The sequence below is a fragment of the Apaloderma vittatum genome, unplaced genomic scaffold (genome assembly GCF_000703405.1).
Source record: "Apaloderma vittatum isolate BGI_N311 unplaced genomic scaffold, ASM70340v1 scaffold8283, whole genome shotgun sequence".
Classification (NCBI taxonomy): Eukaryota; Metazoa; Chordata; class Aves; order Trogoniformes; family Trogonidae; genus Apaloderma; species Apaloderma vittatum.
The window spans coordinates 31135-52272 of NW_009708553.1; the positions used below are offsets into that span (position 1 = coordinate 31135).

Sequence of the window (21138 nt, forward strand, 5' to 3'; positions counted from 1 at the left end):
TAATAATTTTCCCATTTTTCACTCTAAATTCCTGCTCTATTAATTGTACGTATGCATAGAGCAAAGATTGTATTTCAGCCAACTTCATAGCAATTTTCTATGACAAGGCATAGAAATAATTTCTGCTTTTCCTTCTACTTCACTGAAAAGAAACAGTGACTCCAGTCTTCTTAGTTTTATAAAAGCCTTAGCTCAAGGGGAAGTCTGTGTTAAAATAGAATTGAACAGAATAAAAACTCAACACAAATCAAAGAGAAATGAAATTCCCACTAGAGTAGCGACAAACCCATTCTACCCTAACCAAACCTCTTAACTGTCTAGACAACAGAAGAGGTCAGTGTTATAGACTTTTTTCTAAAGTTGTGGGGTTTTTTCCTGGTACTTTCATATTTAAGTACCTCCTTCAACTAAAAGCAAGATAAAAAAACTTTATCCTGTAGAAGCTACATGTATCGCAGGCTTTTAATCAAACAGGTAAATTGTTTTTGCATTGCAATTTTTCTAATGTTTACTAAGCACTGAATACAATACTTAGGCAGTAGAAGCAAAGTATTTTCAGTGCATCTTTTTATATTAAACTAGTTTTCATCTACTAAAAAAACCCAACCATACTCATTAGAATATCTGGGCATGCTTATCTCTCCTTTCCAGAATCAAATACAGTTCAGAGCCTAAACACCAGTTGCCCAGAAACTCAGCAACTAGCCTTACCAAAGGAAGTCTTTAAGACAAGCACCTGAATCCTTGACACCGTACTTAATTTCTTGCTTGCGGTTGGAGCCTATGCGGTACTTTCTTTTAGCCAGTAACACTGTCAAGCCCCATAGATTTCACGTAAGTGCCACTACTTTCTTGAGTTAATGTTTCAGTGAGACTGATCAGGGACCCATGACAGAGGTACAGCACAAATACAACCATCACTGGAATGTCTTAAAGCTACAGACACTGCTCATGGTGAACCAAGTGATGCAGGGGTCTACCAGTGAGCTAATAAATGGGATGTGCTCCTGTGTACAAGAGCAGGTTAAAGAGTAATGGCAGGGCAGGCAGAGTCTATACCACTGATGTACAAAAAATACATGTCAAAAACGTATTTATTTCACTAGGATGGGAGCAACTAAGCAATTCACTGTTTAATCCACAAAGGAAAACCAGAGAACTACATTCTTCTTCTAAAATTCGTAAGCGAGTACAGTTTGCATAAGCACACACTTGATAGGCAATCTACAGAAAACATTCATGTTTTATTATTTTACACTATTTCTCAAAATAAATTCTGTTAAAATATGCATCCAGGAAATACATACCTCTCCATTCTCCCTCTGTAATTTTGATTTTATTGACAAGCAATAGTTCACATCACTGGTTTTTCTTAATTCTTAAAAGAAAAGGGAAAATATGGAATATCTGTGAAAAACGTGAAATAATTTTGCATATGCAGACTTGAAATACTTAACTGCAGTAGTATAGCAAAGAAAGAAGAAGAAGCTTCAGATACAAAAAGGACCAAAGAATTTAACAACACAACAGTATAAAATTAAGAAGCCCCTACATGTCAGAAGGCTCACACTTTTTACTGTGAAATGAAACTCAGCTTTTCTCAATCTGTGAATTCAGTGTCACTTCATTTATTTTGTATACTTTTTAAAAGAATGAAAAATCAAAACCCCCCAGCAAAATAAATCACATAATTTTTTAGATAAAACATAGGTTTTTATCCTATTTTAAATGACAAGTTGCTTTTTTTTTTAAACTACATAAATACTTGCAAGCAAAATTTATCTTAAATTTCTGGCTGTAACAGACAGATTTTGTTTTGGTGTCACTGCACGAGTTCAGTAAAATCATTCTTGGTTTACAACGGTATAAATGAGATCAGAGACTAAAGATTATATCGGTTTTCCAGTGGAACTCAAAGTAATTCCATGGTATGCAAAAAAAGCCCTAAAGCTTTGTAATAATAACAAAAATACTGCAAAGTCAAATGTTCCTATCTGAAGAACTGCCAGAATTAAGATTGCTCTATGCGGTTTCTCCTGCAGCCTGAAATCATCAGGGAATTTGTCTGCTAAACTCTAAAAAGTCTCTAAGGAGTATGCACAAGTCTTGATTATATATTGTATAAATGTGCCTATATGTCCAAAAAGGATACCCTTTCATAGATCAAATACCTTTTGAAAGTATGGAAGTAATTTCAAATGAGAGATTCCCCAAATCATTTGGAAAAAATGTATTTTTTTTCTGTAAGTCTAATGTAGTGAAACAGCTGAACCATTTTGTTTGAAATTTTGTGAAATAATTCACCAGAGGCAATGGTAGTTACAGACTTTCATCCCCAGTGGTGAAGATTTAGTGAAGTTTTAAGCAAGTGAGCTTGAACATTTATAATTGGGAAGCATTAAGCACCTCTAACTGTATTCAAGGAGAATTGCTTTAGCACAGAATGCAAGATAAAAAGAATAAAATACATTCTGCCTATGCAGTTGTGGCGATCCTCAAAAGAAGTATTTTAATTTCTTCCATTCTGAAATGTAGGACAATTTAGGTCATGAGAAAACAGCAAACTATATGCTGAAGTCATTAACGCATCTCCCTTTAAGTGCAGGTAATATCTTGTCTTTCCTCACAAAATGTGCACTTGATGAAACACTCTGGATGTACAATTACCTGTAGCGATTTGGTGGAAAATTACCGGAATTGGCTCTGTTGTAACTAACACATCTTCATCGTTATCAGAACTGGAAACGTAAGTGTTATCTACGAAAGAAAAACACCTTGCATGGTGAAGTTCAGTTGTGCTCTGCCAGCCCCTTCCCATGTTGCTTGTCCCACTCTTGTAACATATGGAACCATTCCCCAGATGGTTAGGGAAGCCCAGCATCATTATCTTCCTGGTGTGTTGTGGGTTTGGGTGTTTTGTTTGTTTTTTGCTATTGAGATTGCTAACAAAAAGAAAAAAACACCAAAAGCATGGAAGATTCAGATCCAGATTTTATACAAACAAACCTCTGGAGTCTGATATCATGTCTTTTGTGAATCACATTAGGCACTGCTCAAAACTCTCCCAACAAGGCTTATGGGGGTTTGCGTCAACTTTTTCCAGAATGAAGACTTATTCTACACTTTTTGCTAGGCCTGGCACTAAAACTCAAGCTGGATCTGCTGTGGAGAGTGAAGGTTGCATTCAGGGCGGCGTGTTAACAGCTTGTTATGCAAATTACTTGTGCCTTGTTTTGCCTAGTCACATAAAGGTTTTTTGAAGTATCTTCTAATCAGCAGATAGCCTTTCTTCTAATTCAGAAAAAAAAAAAAAATTCCTCTCACTTAAGAAAAATGTTAGGTACCAATATGAATATGGAAAGTCTATCCCAGATTTTTTTACCAAGTGTAGGGATTAGGCTTAGGGGAATGTGTTGGGTTTTTTTGGTTTGGATTCTTTTTTTGCTATCCAGCCAAAGACTTAATTACAATAAACAAGGAGTAGCAAGTTTTTATGTAGTATCTGCAGAAGCTAATTTTGCACGAATTGTTGATCTATGCATGAAACTAATAATACTTTTGTTTCCTACCTAAATTGAAACTTATGCTCTAGAGCAAAAAGGCTGGTAACTAAAATAATCACACATATCACTATGAAGGTGGTAAAATACTGGAACACGTTGCCCAGAGAGGTGGTGGAGGCTCCACCCCTGGTGGCATTCAAGTTCAGGCTTCACGGGGCTCTGAGCAACTTTATTTAGTTAAAGATGTCTCTGCTCACTACAGGGAGGTTGGATGCAATGATCTTTAAAGGTCCCTTCCAGTCCAACACGTTCTATGATTCCATGAGTCTATGATCCTGTGAGTCTATGATTCTGTGATTAAGAGACAAGTAAGAAAACTGAAACAAGGACCTGATCTATCATAATTCCAAACACTCTGGTCCCACATCAGCAAAGTACATTAACTCACATTTAGTTCTAAGCGTACTGTTGAAATCTCAGGGCCTTTGACCACAGCGTTTGCAGTGAAATGTTAAAGATGCTAACACTAACTGAGCAGTAAATTCAATAATACTGTCATTTGTATCACAGTGGTTCTTAGCAGCCCACACTCAGACAAAACCCTGGCTGTGCCACGCTTCCTTTGCAGCGTAGCAGCTGCATGGAGCTTCCCCAGCTCATCAAACAGCCTTTCTGCCACATTCACATGCATCTACCGAGTCTGATGCTATCCCACACCTTCGCCTACTTCCAGTGCTGCGCTGTCCCACGGGGTGATCCGGACAATTGGCTCAGCAGGCACACGCGGCGCGCAGGCAATCGCTCCAGGAGGCTGTGCCCACCCTTCCCTGAGCACTGCGCTCTGCTGGGCACACCAGCCTGCTCCCTCAGCTCCTTCTGTGTCTGCTCGGCCACGCGCTTGGCACAGCGGTGTGTTTTAGAGCCATGGCATAGTGTGAATAAAACGGGGTCCCTTCAGCCATCTGCCAGCACTTGTTCCTTCTCCCACTTTCGTCAGTCAGCAGGACACGCTGTGAACCGCACCTCCAGGACAGCTGCATCTCACCACAAACCCTCTGTCTTGCCTCTATTTGACCTCTCCACCTTGCTGTCATCATCTCAGTGTCAGCCTCACCATGCTGGATGGCTCACTCCTTTCCCAGGTTTGGGAAAGCAATTTACTGCTATGGAGTCTAATGAGCTGGAGTTAAAGTGGCCATCACTTGTCTTGAAATATATCTAATGCCATATATATATGGATGGGACAAAGGAAATCATGGGATAGAACTTATTGCTGCACAAAAAAGTTGGAAAAAACAACCAACACGTGCTGTACAGAATAGGCAATTACCAAGATATACATATATGGAAAAAAAAGACTGCTCTGATACAGGTTTTATAGATTTTAATTATATTTTTATGCCCACTGTCATTCTTTCTTGGCAGCTGGATAATGCGATTGTCACTGCCAAGCTTTTGTTTTCCTTTTCTCTTTGGCAGCCATCATGTTTTTTTTCTTTTCTTCCATCAGTCTAATGAAACGTTACATTAAGATACTGATTTTTTGTTTGCTTTCTTTACTATCCAGTTTCTAATAAGCTACACCCAGAAACGTCTCTCTTAAACAGAGGACCTAGTGCCTGGACCTAGGAGAGGAGTGCAGCAAACCACTCGCTGCCAAACTGGTTCTCTCTGTCTCTGCTGCAATCTAACAAGGTCTAAGAAAACGCTTCTGTTAACACATGTGTAACCCACAAATCACTGGGATAAAAGACTATAGCAGTTCTATAAGCTTATGGCACCCAACACATATCACTCCAAAGATATACATATTCATTAGCAAAATGCTTGATGCTGTAATGGTTCTCACAGGAGTCATGATCCACTCATATTAATGGGACTTTAGTCTATTCATTGATGTTACACTCTACAACTGCTCCTAAGGAGCATTATTTTCCCCCAGTTGTGTCAATGTTATGACAAAATAAGTTACAGAAATATTTTTCTGGAACTGCTATTATCTGCCTCTAAAGATCTCTGTGATATTTTCACAATTTCAGTGATATATATATATAACTTCGAGACATTACTGTCTCAACAGAATTCATATTAAGTTGTTCAGTATGCCTTTGTGAGCCTATTTTTAGCTTCCAGTCATAATTATTAAACTTTCAAACACCTTCCATTACTGAAAGTTGTCATCTCATATTACAGTTCCCACAGGTATGATTTAATGCTCAGCTGTTTGTAATCTTTTGATGCTTTATGAAGCTATTCAGCATCAGCTACATACTGCCAAATAGCAATGCAGGGAGCTGGAGCATATGCAGCACCCAAAGCTCTTACAGCATCTAAAATTTACTAGTTGGAGTATCAGTTTTGGCTGAATGACCTTCATTTGTATTGTAACTTAATCTCTTACATATTTACATATTTTATTTCTTGCATTAGCAATTTATCTGATGATAACTTCTCCTGGATTTCTAAATTTGATCCAATGTGCACTACACACTATTAATCTTGAGAGGATACAACTTGATAATGGACTGAAACCTCAACCTGTGAAGATTTATCCTGTGAGAAACTTAATTTGACATGCTGCTTTGAACTCTATGAAGTAGCAGCGATACTTGAAGATCACTTTCTAGTTGAGGGCAGTATTAGCAGAGAGCTTCCCCTACTTGACACCACTGCACCCTGACACGTCCCCAAAACATCCTAAAAGGCATGGCAGAGAAGAGAGACACAGTCTGCAGTAATGTTAAAGCAGATTTAGGACAAAGAGGGGAGACAAAAGATCTAGCTCATCAAGTCAAACCAAATATTTTCAAGATCGAAGCCGTAAAATGACAGAGATTCATTATCATTCCTAACACACTGAACACCTCATCATCACGAAGCAAACATACATCGTGCAGAAGCTTGAGATATGAATGAAATCAGGTCTTCCAAAGCCTTGAAGGGTTAGATTTTAACCAGTAAACATGTGCAGCTGCTTTACACCTCCCAACAAGGTAGCTACAGTGCAAAACGTTCAAATTTTATCTGGCTTGAAAATGTAGGAGGTGATGGCAGAGAATATTCATTAGGTTTTAGAGCCACGAAAGTAATTCAGGCTTGTAGGCCATCAGGGCACGCTGCATACAGTATCCATAAGGGAAATCTGAGGTCTGCCGCAAGAGTTTGACAGGAGATGAGATCTCACAAGCTGTGGGAATAACTACTGTTTCAAGGCTCAACCTGCCATTTAATTAAAGGGTCCTAGAGATCAAGTTTTGGGATGTTTACTAAACCAAACTGTTACTAACATACGATGAAGACTTTTCCCAACTATTTGTCCCTTTGTTGATTGCCAGGTCAATGGATTAATCGAAAAATCAGCATCACTGATACGACTGTGTATTTTATGAATCTGTTTCTCCCCTTGCAACATGTTGAATAGATTATTAGTAGTAGCAGATTTCCTTCCAGTTTTTACTGGTTAAAAAGATATCTCTCATAATGTTTGCTAACATTCTTTCACATAATCCACTGTATGCAGCACCATTGCTGATGCTGCTTTCTGTATCTGCTTCAAACACTCTGGTATTTTGAACATAGTCCACTGCTTATCAGTGAAGAAGATCAAAGCCTCACTTCTTTAGAGATTCTAAAAGAAAAAAGAAATACTTCTTTTAGAAATATTACAGAGATGTTATGGATAACAATCAGAAAAGGCCAGAGGGTTTCCTATCATTCATGGTACTTACACTATTAAATAATCCCAGGTGCAGAACACACCATGCACCTTTACTTGCATAGTGCCCATCTGCCTTCACCCCTGCTTCCCTCTCCTGCTTCTGCTAACTTCTGTGCCCCCTGAAGTATCTGTGTGGCCTCCATGTGAAGGAAATCATGGAAATAAGCTAGCCGAACACTACCTTTTGCTCTAGCCTAGTTGTCTTTCACACAAATAATTTCCTTTGTCTACACTGGCCACATGGTTACACAAATGTTTTTGCCAACCCAGCTCAGGCTGGCACCTGCGATCAGGTTTAAAAGCTTACGTGACCAAAGACATACCCATACCCTCCAGTTTGGCTCCCGTTTCTCAAGAAGCATCAGTCCACAGGCTTAACTCAAAGAACGTGTGTAGTCTCATCAAGGTCTAACAGAGAAGTGCTGTGCTGGCCCCATGACAGACTGCTCAGCCTCCTGAAAAATCAAGCTGTATCCACCCTGTTAAACGGCAGATGGGGGCTTTCTCACTCCCATCACTGCTGGCTCCAGGCATGAAAAACAGCATAAGCTCCCGTCTCTGCAAACTGTGAACCAGATTTTCTCACCCTGACCCAGCTGAGAAATGACACCTGAAAAGGAGAACTGACTGTGAAAATAATCTAGCTAATGGTAAATGATGAGCACAAGGATGCACCTGGAAGACATCAACACCCCTTCAGATGTTCTCATCTGAATACTGCAAATTGCATTAACAGGCATACATGTGTCATGGACAGAATGTTGCACTGTACCTGGGTAATCCTCAGAGACATGCACTGAATAGGATACACTGTAAAAAGAAAAAAAACAAAACACAACAGAATTAATAACAATAACATTAACTGCTGGCATAACACCTTTTTTTATAGGCCTGTATTATTTTATACTTATTTATAGGTTCCTGACAGTTTCCAGGACAGAAGGTAACAGCTATTTTGATGGCTTTTGAAGTGCTCAGCTAAAAAAAAAAACCTGTCATGCCCACTGTGAAAGCTTACTTTGCTAAATTGTCACATCCTGATTTCAACCTTCTTAAAAAGAACATCAAGACTGTATGCATTACATTCACTTCAGAGTAACATTTCACAATCTGTACTTATGCTTAAAAAAAAAAAAAAAGTTGCTCTTTGAACACCAGAACTAGAAAAGCCCAGTTTTCTCTGCATTTGATTTCAGGGTTTGACTCCAGGCTCAGCAGGAGGCTTTTCTTGCTGGCTGGGGCACTTCTATGCATTCTGGTTAGTCTCAGCAAAGGCTCTGGATGGCTTGGGCTCCTTCTTCTCATCAAAATCCTGTATTTAAAACAGTTGTGGCAATTTCGTTTGATACCTATGCCTTTTTGTCAAGCTGAGTTCAAATCAAATTTGAAAGAGCCGCAGTCACACAGAAGGCAAGCTTCACTACTTGGATTATCAGAATCTGTTTCATCAGAAGACAGTCACAAACTGGTCCTGGTCTACCACGTGCCTTCCCTAGCACCCAGTGAGACTTCACTAAACCCACTGCTGAGGGCATGACACATGGGCATTACAGTCTCCTTAGTTATCTAACTACCCCTCAAGTCCTTCATATTTTTTTAAAGGTTAATGTGTGTCTTTATTTTGCATTAAAAACATTCAACTGCAGCATGCTGAAAGCTTTCTGTTGTATAATTCATGTTCTTTCCACTTCTAAATCCTATAAATTGTATGTGTCAACTTACACACTTAAATAATACATGGCATGTGTTCCTGTCTGTAATGAGTTAAGAAGACAAAGGCAGGATGGCACAAGCTCTCTTAATAAATTTTGATACGTATTGTATATTGTCGAAAATTGATTCAGGGGATCTTTCTAAATTACATGAATGCAGCTTCCATGTAGACTATAAAATAAAACTATGTATGACTCCTTTCTTTTTCTCCCTCAAGGATTTCCACTAAATGAGCTCCACTTCCACAATCCAATGATTGTAGGAGGCAATCAATACAAAAAAGCTGGTCCCACTTTCTTCCATAAGTCAATCGATTACCACACAGCTCTGTCACCTGTTTTTGCGCATCATCTATTCTAGCATAATTTGTTCTATGTATTGTTTGACTAAGAGACAAAGATGCCTGTTTCTTCAGCAGCTGCAAATGTTCACATAAATTGAAGCAGAGTGTTCATTACAGCTGACAACATTTAGCCACACAACTCTTGATAGCCTCAGTCAAGCCAGCATGAAATCCCGTCACTGTGCAAATTCAATGTTTTGTGATCTTTCTCTTTTAATTATTTTTCAGACATTTGGAATAGGCAGCATCTGTATCCCCTCATCTTGAAGCTTATTCCCTAAAGGCTGGGGTATTTAAATCTAATTAATCTGTCATAGCATAAAATATAGCTATTTTAAATAGAGAGACGCCAGACTTAGGAAATGATGTATCTCAGTGCAGTCACACGTGCAGAATTTTGCTCTGTGGTGCAAAAGAAACCAACGCCACCACCAAAAAAAAAACCCTAAGAAGTTAACTAAGGGCCTATTCCTACAAAAATCCATCTTCTAGATGTTTTGTGTGTAACCATGACATCTTCCTTCTACTACTGAAAGAGGTACTTCAGTCCTACTCTTTCAGGAAGGCTGCTTGCACACCTCTTTGATGCCTCCTCCTTTGGTGCTGTGTATGGGTTTGCTTGACTATTGTTGTACAGGATTATCTTTCCATATGAATACAGGATTATCTTTCCATATGAACGTTTATTCCGAGAAAAGTCTTTCTAGACCTCACTCCACATTCTAACTTAAAACCCACCTTATTCTAATTTTAAAACTGCAGCAAAACAGGGCAATTTCATGTATGTGTATACATACTGAGACAAGAATGGGGCAGAAATTACAGAATTTCCGTAAGTGCAGATATTCAAAGCTTAGCTGAATAAGGCTCTTGGCAACATAATCTATCTTTGAAGTTGAATTTGACCCGCAGTTAAGTTCTGCTTTGAGTGAGAGGTGGAACAGGTAGTCTGCACAGGTCATGCCCTCACATAATTACTCTATGCACTTATGTGCAGAAACTCCATGAAAACATATTTCTCTTTCTTCTGTCTGATCATGTGGCATCTGTGGCAGCAGCAGCTGTGGTGATGTTAAATGGAAACTAATAAGAAAAAAACCACACTCTCAGTCTTGTGAGATGGAACTAAAATGGAAAAGTTCATGAAGATGCAGGTTAGAAATAGTCTCTAATCAGATCCTGCAACAAACGTAAGCAAATTCAGGCTCTGACCCAGAGCAGTGGTCTCATTACTAAGACTGATATTATCAGAGAGGAAAAAGGGAAAATCATGTAAAGTAAAATTATTCTGTGATTCCAGTCCTCCTACAGAAAAAAATTCCCACCGAAAACTGATGTCACTTCCATCCAAAAGCATTAATAGAAAATCAGTCTGCCAAACTAAGATTAAATGGTAGTGTGTTGGATATAGTAATGAAATCTGACGAGCTTGAGATGCCACTTCAGAGGAAAGTATTTTAAAAAGATATGAACCAAAGATTAAGCAGCAAAATGCCCGAATATGGGATATTTACTTCCAATTAAAATACCAATAGCTTTTATTAGAAAAACTACTAACTCAGTTCAGAAATTGAACAAACTTAGTTTAGTTCTTGACTCAGCAGAACTATTAGTTTATTTTGCTGAATGTGTTTAATCTGAAATTCTTTACATTATTAGTTTCACCTTTCTCCTCCACTCTCTGGAAAGAAAAAAAAAAAAGAAAAAAAGAATGTCTAATTGTCTTCTTTCCACATAAATTTAAATCTTCAGGACATGTTGGGATGTCTGTGCTGCCCTCTCTCTAGTGTGCCCAGCTGAATGTACTTTAAGAAGTATCAGTGATGTATTATGATAGACAAAGCTCTTGTGGGAACAGCCTTTCAGATAGCCCACTGCTCTCATGCATATCTAAACGCATGATTGAGGAGAATAAATGGCTTGTTTGAGCCTCCAGAGAGAGGCAGTCGTACTTGGTTTGACCTTGTAATCTTATGTTAGTTATATGCAGGCTATGGAAACAAAACTGACCAGAACAAAACTTGGTTTTGTGCCCCAGCTGATCCCTCTGACTGTCACACGGGATCACACTGTGGCCTGTTTTTCTGCACGCAGGATAAACTGCTCCACACTGACTGCACATGACTTGTCAGAAAACAAGATACACCAGGCTAATAAAGGTCTTGGTCTCTCAGGAAGCTCCTGTCTTGCAGCCACCCAAGCATTTTCCCATTGACTTCAATGAGATTTAGAGCCAAGACAGAAACACAGCACTATGATGGCTTACAGCACCTTAAACAGCAGAGACTTCAGTGAAGATGTAGATGTTCAATGCCCTTGGTGTTAAATCCTCTCAGAGCCAAAGAAAGCCTTTTCCGAAGCAGCTTTCTCATTTAAGTACTCAGAAATATAACTGGAATTAATTTCGGCCTGGCCCGCACATAGTACAACATGATTATTCCAGTGAGAGATGTGATTTTTCCTTCTGGCAATGCAGTTGTTCTGCACAATCCTATTGCAGTTACATTGCTATAAATACAGCTTATAGCACTACAATTTATTTCCATTCCCATAAACACACTCTAACCAGCCAATCATCATCCCTTCTCCTTCAGTTATATTGCTTTAGCTACATAAACACACTTAAAACTCTTGGGTGTAAACAAAACCTCAATGATGGTGTTATTTCTGTTTTGTTCAGCTTACGATCCTCTGCAGCAGGCATCCTATAGTACATGTTTCTTGACTCCTAAGCTCAGAACAAGCTTAATGTAAGAACTGGCCTAGTAAAACTTTTGTTGTTTAACAAACAGCAAAGCACCACATGAGAAATTAGTGAGAGCTGTCATGTTTCAGTGCTTATTAGTTTTTAATGTAAACTTTTTACTGCTTGAAATAATATTAGTACGTAGATCCACAGCCTTATCTTAGTAACAGAGGACTCCTTACAAGCATTTTCCATTGTGTTTTAACCATACCTGTTTTCTTCTTCAGAAAGATTCTCCTGCATTTGAAAACTAATTTATCAACTAGATGGAGATCCACCACATAACTGCTGTTTTTCACATTAATCTGTCTCGATTTGGCAGATTCATCTGCCTTTGGCATTACTATAATTTTTCAAAGCGAGTTGAAAAGGTGTCTAGAGTCTGAGCTGACTATACGGCCAGGAAAAGTATTACCCAAAATCTCCAGGGCAAGAAAAAAAATCCTTGAAATTAGAAAAAGGCAGCAAAGCAAAACTTAATGCAACAGAGCACACTCATAAAAAGGAAGAGAGACAGCTTTATCTCTTTTCATCAGTTTGTAAGGTTTTTTCCCCCATGCTTTGAACCACAGTTTTTACCTTTCATGGTACAAACTCCAAGATCGGAAACATACCCTGAAGCCACAACAGTGGCATTGGAGCTGGAGTGTGTGACTGGAGTGCATCTTCCCATCAAATTCATGTTATCTCAACTCTATGCCACCTGTAGTTTCTCTCTAGGAAAGAAATCCTTTAAGCTGAATTTCCAGCTGTTTTGCACAGCAGAAACAGCATGAAGCATCTGGCGCAAGTCTAAGATTTATGAAATGGTTATGACAATGCAACCAGCTCTGTCCTATGGCAACAGCTGACTTACTGCCTTATTAAGTGTGGAAATTGTGATCTAGTTTCTATTCTAGTTTTAGCAGTCTCTATTAGAGCCAGAGCTCCATGTGCTAATGTTGTAATTTACAAATCTGCTGAAAAAAGGAAGTAAGATTTTTTGTCATGTAGAATCTTACGACAGTCATTAGACTATAGCCAATCTAGAACAAGATGTGAGAATAAAGATTCTGCAGTGTCTGGAGCTGCAGAACTTAGAAGAGACCATTTTTTTTTTGTTTATGACAGCCAAAATCCCAGATCAGATCTAGCTCATCAATAAAGTAATGCAATAAGTTAATAGGATGCACAAAAATTTAAACCTAAAGAAAAATACTAACTCAGCAAAGTAAGCTATGGACATATATATGTAAGTTTAAATGCTACTGTGGTATTAATTATATGCCAGAGTCAACTTCTGAACAAGATGGTGAGCTGAAGAAAAGATTAGCGAAACCTTGATAAAACAAATAAAATTGTACTGGTGTAAACTTTGGGCCAAAGGTCCTTTTTAATGACCTGTATAGCATTTCTGAAAGCACAGAATGATACAGAATTGATGCTTTTGCTCTTCTAAGTGAGGCAGTAAGAGTGAATAAGGTCCAATTGAGCAAATGCAACTGAAACTGTATTCTTTTACCAATTTCTAGCTATCAACTCTCAAAATTGATACTCTTCTTCAGTGTCTACATATAACATGCCACTGTAGAACATCCACTCATAAAGACAATATTCCCAGTGCTATCTTCATCCCTTTGTTTCCTTCTCTTTGGAAATGTTTCTGAATTCTTCAGTGGATTCCTGCTACTTTCAAAGTCTTTAGCCTCCTCTTCTACTTCCATAAGACCACCATTTTATCTTAAAGCCAGATCCTTTATATTTCACTTCTGGCCAGGATTTTCCCTCAAATGGAAGAAAATCAGTTTCAAAAGGATTCAGTCTGAGATCCAGTTTGAAGCCTATAGCTTGGCAATGAATCATATGACAAATACAGAACGCAAACTGTGATTTTCAGATGTACTGTGGGATTCCATCCAAATAAAACTTTCAAACTATGTTCCTGAAATATCTGACTTTTGAACAAGTGCCTTGAGAATTGGTAGGAAATGAAGGCATTTAGGTATTGGACAGTTGAAAAACTACCTAGACTATTTACACAAAAAAATCTAGAATACTTAACAATAAAAAAGATCACTACTTTTTTTTTCTTGTAGTTGGCCTTACTTGAACTAGGAAATTCTCTGAAGAGAATTTCAATTCAAAACTAATAGTTAAACACATTGCAAAAGGCTTCAATGTCAAGTCCTTCTTCCAATTTGTACAAAGATGACATGCACGCAAATAACAGCAAAGGAGATCCAGCAGTCATAAGCAGCCTTTTTCTGTGGCAGAAAGAATCCTTTTGCTGAATGGACACCATCAAAAGACAAGCCTTCCAAAGTCACATCCTGGAGACAATCATTTTGTCCTATGCTGAAGACAGAACAAACAAAATAACTATAAAAGGAATTGAAAAATAATAAAAAATTACTGCTGTGTTAGTTACAGCTAGGATAGGAAACTTAATGCAAACTCTCACAACTATCGCAACCATGAGTGAATAATATATTTTAGGATCTGACAATTTATGAACAAGTGAATTAGCAAAATGCTTCGTCACTTGGTATGTATAACTACTGTGCTATGAAACACTTTGCTACCTTTCAATGGAGCTCTTCAAACAATTCAGTTACCCTAAAGGAAAAAGAACCTTGCTGATCCACTCTGGGGCTTTGGCAGGATTGCATCCCACACAGCATGCATCAGCTGAGGAAGTGCTCCACTGAAGCTCATGTTCACAAAAAGCAATGGCAGCATTGTGAATTTTCACGAGGTAAATTTTGTAACCAACTATTGCTAGCATTCACATTGTCTTTAGTAAAACATATGGAGACTTTTAAAATGTATTTATAAATGTACATTTATAATAATATAACATACATGTTACTGCATTGCTAACTATGTTAATGAGTGAAGTAAATATTAGATAATCAGCAAGTACTGCATGCCATTCATTCATGATACCTTTACAATACAGTCCCAGTAATGGGACAGAAACATAAATGGAACTGAAAAGAATTCCACTTGTGTAAAATATTAACCACAAAGTGATGTGCATCTCCAAACAGACAGACAGATGAACAGTAGTTAGAATCACACGAGTTAGAAACACGTAAGATAGCACATCACATGACATGGTTCTGAAAATAAAAAATGTGCATAAGGCTTTTTAAAACACAAATAATCAACTGGCTTTCCGTGCTTTCACACAGTGAAATAACCACTGCAGCACAGGACATGTCATTATATGTCATCATATCATATGTCATTGTATCATTCAATGCCTTTAAATAAAATAACAATTACTGAAAAACAACCTTATTATTTTCTGGAAAAAAAAGAATTAGAAGTCTTTGCAAATGAGACAAAAATTAAAAGTAGGTGGACCTAAGCTTTCATGCATTTATTAGCACAGCTATGGAAAAAGTGACTGTTAATTAAGGGCAGCAAGAATAATCTCACTATATTAAAATTTATTTTCTTTTCTGTTACAGAATTTAGAACTTGAATTAAATCACACTGAAGCCCAAGGGAGACTTAAGTACTCGACAAAGAAGGTTACAGGGAAGTTGCACAGAAAAATACATGACTTCTAGCCCCTACCACACTCCTGTTATTTCTAGAAACAACTACTTCATTACTTTGCTAAAAATTTCAAAATGCATTCCAAAGAGTGAGCATTTCTTTATTTTTTTAAATATTTGCAGCTTGCTATACAACTTGACTGTGAACCAGCTCACATTCATGTTATTTTCCAGATTCCTGTTCAAAACAAGTTTCATGGATTTCTAAACAGGTTTTGAAGCATCTGTTAAAATGTTTTGAATGTGTATGTCTGCATATCAGCAATTTGTTTTCAGAGATACAGGCCACCTTAAATCTCCTTCTGATACATGTTTCCATATCCCTTGTGATCTGGTAACTGATGACCCAGCATCAGTCACAGCTATTTTCTGCTGCTGGATAGAGCCAGGTGCTTGCAAAGAATTGAAGTTTGTGCTCACGCTCCTTTCACTAAGACGTCAAAACTCCCCATGGTGCATTAGCAATTATACAGAAAAGAGTAACAAGTGACTCTGAGTAATCTTTTCCTCTGGATGTTGGAGAATGTGCGTGTGTGATGACATATGGAAAGTCCCAGGCGCATCTACTGATGACAAATGAGAACTATTCCAAAGAGAGATGAGCAGTGTCAATGTGTCAGAAATGGCACTGCTTTCATTTCTTGACATAACCTGGAGGAACAGAGGTGCTGAGTCAAAGTTAGCGCACATTTGCATTTGTCACTAAGAATAATTGCGCTACTGGTCCTTTCACAAAACCAAAGTGCATCTGATTGAAATGGCGAATGTTATTCACAAAGCCCCACTTGATTTAGCAATTCAAATAAAGGGGGTACAGAATACTGCATTTCCTTTGTGCAAAGCATTCAGTGAAAAAGGCGCAGCAACTTCTAGTAAATGTACTTAAATCTACAGGATTAATCACCACTCTAAAAACACGAGGGGAGTCCTAAAAATAAAAACAGCACTTATGAAATAAGCAAATCAAGGACACTTGGGTGGAAAAAAAGTGCCTGCTGCATCATTCTAGAAAGAGTTACACGAAAACACGGCTACATGCACAAAGCCCAGCTGTTAAGCATCAGACTCTACCAGAATCAGACAATTTCATCCCGAACTACAAAACCATCGCTCCTTGCAGCCCCCCTGTTGACCAGGTCCAGCTCTCTCCCCTCAACACGGATACGCCTCAAACCTCTCTTTTGTGTCCTCTTTTTCTCCACTGATGCCACTGGTTTAAATTCGCCCTCTACCTTGCTTCAGCTCTTCATCTGTTAGCTCCTCTCCTTTATATGAGGCATTTGGCAAAGGATAAAAGTCCCAGGCATCCCTCTTAAACTACTCTACATGTTTATTAATTAGTTGGCATTTTGCTTACTATCTAATGAGATGTGCAACAACCACTGCTGTCTCACAGAATTCAAACTTTTCCCTTTCCCCTACCACTACCCCCCCCACCTCCTAAAATAAAGTCCCCAATACTTCTTGGTATAGCTGAAATACTGTATTTATGGGCTAAATCTATTTTTTCTGTAAGTTCCATACAAACTCAATATATAATTTTGAAATGCAGAATTTGAATGTCAAACTATAGCTTTTAGGAATTTTCTAAACTAAAATGGCATATTCTTGCACAACATTCAACATAACAAAATCCCACAAGGCAAGATGTTCAATAGATGTTACCTATGAAATTGCTCAACCTCCTTTATTCCTGTTGATATAATGCACTCAAATAATTCAGGGCAACTAATGTACCCACAGCCAGTTATTTATCTATTCCTTACAGATACACACAGTGTCATGGTCAAGTCAGTAATGCAGTGTTCAGCTCCTCTGAAAATCGCTAGATTAAGACAGACCATGGGCCCATATGCTGCATACTTTTTAACCCAAGGCTGTTCCTGTCTCCTATGCCACACAGCTGCAAGAATTGATTGCAAACCTTGGCTCATCCCGCTGTCCCATTACAGTAACCTGGTCAAAATCAAACTGTTTTCTGTGGTTAGAGACCCAAAATGAGGTGCTACATAGCTAGCTAGCCACAATGCCAGCACGACAAATTACCTCCTCAGTCCAAAAGACCCAAGAATTACAGTGGTGCAAGGGACAACATGAAACAGGTGAGCAGGTCAAAAACTCAGCCCTGGCACATCACTGGGATACCTGTAACATCCTCTACACTAAACGACAGTCATGAACAGCATGCACTCATGATCAGCAAATAAAATGGAAAATTCTTTTCAAGATGACAAGAAAATAAGGTATTTTTCCCTTGTTTTTTAGATATGACAGTTTCAGTCTGACAGATGGCACAGGTATACCTCAAATACAACATTCAGTCCTGGGTGCATTTGAAAGATGTCAGTAAACTGGAGTGAGTATAGGAATCATCAGGAAACAATCACCAGCCTGGCAGAACAGGCAAGTGAACGAAAAAATTTAAATGGGTTCAGGTAGCTAGCTATACAAAGTGTGGCAAATCAACGAGCAACTGTGTTAGGAAATGTGACAACACTTGAGACATGCTTGCTAGAGTGCAAACATGAAGATGGGTATCATATCCACACAATGGCCCAAGGGAAAATGGCAAGCCATATTCCATTGAAATTAGAGGGAAAAGTATAACTTTGTTGAAAATCAGAATCAGAGAACCCCCTTGAACAGTCAATTAGTCTTCCAGGGAAAGGAACGGGTAGAGAGCTAATCACAGAGCCTTTTAAAGTCAGGACAGAAAAGGAGCTTAAATAAAATTAATGGAAAAAGTCTGTATTAGCAAGGTTACTAACAGATATGTTTCCCATAGCTAGTTTCAATAAGTTATGAATGAGTAAAATGTTACTTGCTTTTCTCACTAGTAGCTCGGAGAATAAAGTTGTAGGTTGAGTATGACATTGATGACTCTCAATGTGACTCATGGTAAAAAATTCAAAGCATACTCCTGCATTATATTTCAATAGTGTGCAGAATAATAGCAGCAGGGAATTTCAGTTCAAGTGCTTTTTATGCATTTGAAGTGGCAGCATTGGCTAAGATCCAAAACAGCTCCTCCACAAGCTTCTACTGACTTTTAGTTGTTCCTGAATATCACACACACTGATTTCTTCTTCATGATAAAATGCAACAGAAAGCATACTGCACTACTTTTTTTTTTTTCATTTAGTAATGGCTCATCTTATAAGGAACAATTTCTAAATACATGGGCTGTTCTTGTGCCAAAGAATGCTTTTGGATGCACGATTCCTCTATGAATTTCATACTACACCCAAACAACCATATCTGAATACAGTCTGGCAGATTTTCCTACAGAAAACGCTAAAGAAACTATAGAAGAAATAAAAAAAAAAATAGTTTTAGTACTCTACCCCAACATGTAGTTAGATTTTGAACACCATTTTAATTTGTAGCTACAATTATAAGATCTCTCCCCTAGTCTTAATTAGATCCCTGTCTCCTCTAAAAACTAATTACACTTCATATGAAGCACTGGCTTAGGAAGCCCCTGCATTCTTGCAAAGGCAGAGGTAGTTCTATTCCCAGCTGTGTTACAGTGACTTGCTATATGCCTCCCAGCAAGAAAAAATAAACACATTTTCAAAAGGCAATCACAAACTACAAAGCTTTCTAGACACTGATTTACCTTTCATGTGTGGTGAATCTCTACATCTCCAGCAGAAATGAGAAGGAATCATCAGCAGTTTTGAAAAATAAGGCCTTACAGTCCAGATTTAAAAAATAATTAGGCAATAACAATTGTGCAGAAATGGCTGTTAGACATCTGAACTGTTTATGTTCCCTCAAAAATCCCATCAGTACATAGCCATCATTACAAATAATTCTGTCTACTCACAGAGGTAAAGGAATGCATGTTTTTTTAAAATTCAGGTATCTTAAAGGGGATTCAGCTACCTAAGCACCTTTTATGAGGCCAGCATGTAAATACCTTTGATTAACTGAAACATAAGACTCAGGCTAAGGTACTCGAAACTGTTGCATACTTTTCAAAATATGCAATGAAATCCCGGCTCCATGACATTCCATGGCAAAGCTCCCACTGACTTTAAAAAAAATCCAAGTGAAGATTTACCCTTGTCTCAGTTTCTTTATCATTAAATCTGCAATAAAAATGTATCAGAGATGATGTACTCCCTTTATCCTTGCCATGTCTGTACACTTTAGCACATTCAGTCACCAAAATGGTCACCAAAATTTGATAAGCGTATTGAAGATGGAAAACGACCTCTAAGTGGTACGTTGTGTAACAAGTATGTCTAAAGAATGAAAGCAAAAATGGCCAGAAAACTTCAGTCTTCTGCTAGTGCAAGATTAAAACCAGTTAGTACAAAGCTCTTAAAACCACTAGTACAGAGCTCTTAATCTGAACATCTCCTCAGAGCCTTTGATAAAGACAGTGCTATGAAGACTAAAGAAAAATGAGACGCTATAGAGCGTATAAAGAGAACAATTCACCTATAGAATTCACCTATAGAATGAAAGAGGACCAAACACCAAAGAGTAACTCCTCCATTCTTGATGTCTCCCTGACATCATGTGTATTTGCACTGACTTGAACTGTTCAGCCAGCAGTGCCCCGAACTGCAGAGAAAGCATCGACGGAAGCAGTAGTGCAGCTGCAAGTGCTTGTCACCCTGTTTACCAAGGCCATTGTACTGAGGAAACTAAATATAGAGATTCAAAAATCTGATTCAGGCATCTCTGTCTTAAAATCTGGGCTAGTTTTACTACGACCCAAACTGTCTTCTCAGGTATGCTGTGATACATAAAACATACTCCACACTGAGTAACTGAACTGCAAATAGGTGAAATGAAGCAAGAGTCAAAATAACACAAATATGAACTCTTGGGAAGATTATTTTTTCAGTTTGAGGGTTAGGGTCTCGGGTTCTTCTTGAGGGAGAAGAGTTCACAAAGAAAAACCTTCAAGGAGTATTTCCCCAAGTGGGTGCACTTTAATGCCCTCTAAAAAATTCCCCTGGAAAACTGAGCCGGCATGGGTCAAACTGCTCACCTGCTCACACAATTGTTTGTCATCAGAAGCATCAGTGATGTGAGTCATGCGAGCACCGCGATCAATAAACACCTTCATTTTTCTCACAGCCCCCTCGGGTGCTGCGGGGCTGCTGCGGAGGCTGCTCCTCCAGAAGATAAAAGCAGGAGCTCGGCAGTGGAGTGATAATACTTCATTTTGAAAGGTAGCTTACTTTCCATCATCTGATGGCGTCATTAAGCCCAAGAGAAGTGGGAGAACTGTGTGAAATTACTGCCTGAGGTGAAATGGAATGGTAAAGCCCCATCACTTACTCGCACCAGAGAAATTAAAAGGAAAAATAGCAGTCTCCTTTCACATCAGGACACACATAGCAGAGGGCCTGAAAAATGGAGCAAGCCTCCTTAACGAAATACAGTGATACTTTAAGGCACAGAAACTACTACTGTGGGAGAGTCCATGATGCATTAATCAAAATGCATCTGAAAAACCTCATCTTCAAATTACGCTAGACAGTGTGCGATCTGGCCTCGCGAGGACCCAGCCAGCTCCTGGGGCGTGCTGTCTTCTCAGCCCCTACTCA

General features: G+C 38.5%; 1 protein-coding gene across 1 annotated transcript in view; it reads right to left on the reverse strand.

The window, feature by feature from the left end:
- LOC104267888 (poly [ADP-ribose] polymerase 8-like) overlaps positions 1 to 20792 on the reverse strand; it is a gene marked incomplete at its 3' end in the record, with an annotated part of 40212 nt that extends 19420 nt beyond the window's left edge. The window contains exons 1-4 of the mRNA XM_009866597.1: positions 20770 to 20792; positions 7994 to 8031; positions 2668 to 2757; positions 1308 to 1378 (exon numbers count right to left, since the gene is read on the reverse strand). Coding sequence (XP_009864899.1) covers positions 1308 to 1378; positions 2668 to 2757; positions 7994 to 8031; positions 20770 to 20792 — 222 coding nt within the window. The remainder of the gene's footprint in view (positions 1 to 1307; positions 1379 to 2667; positions 2758 to 7993; positions 8032 to 20769) is intronic.
- Between the last annotated feature and the right edge of the window lie 346 nt (positions 20793 to 21138).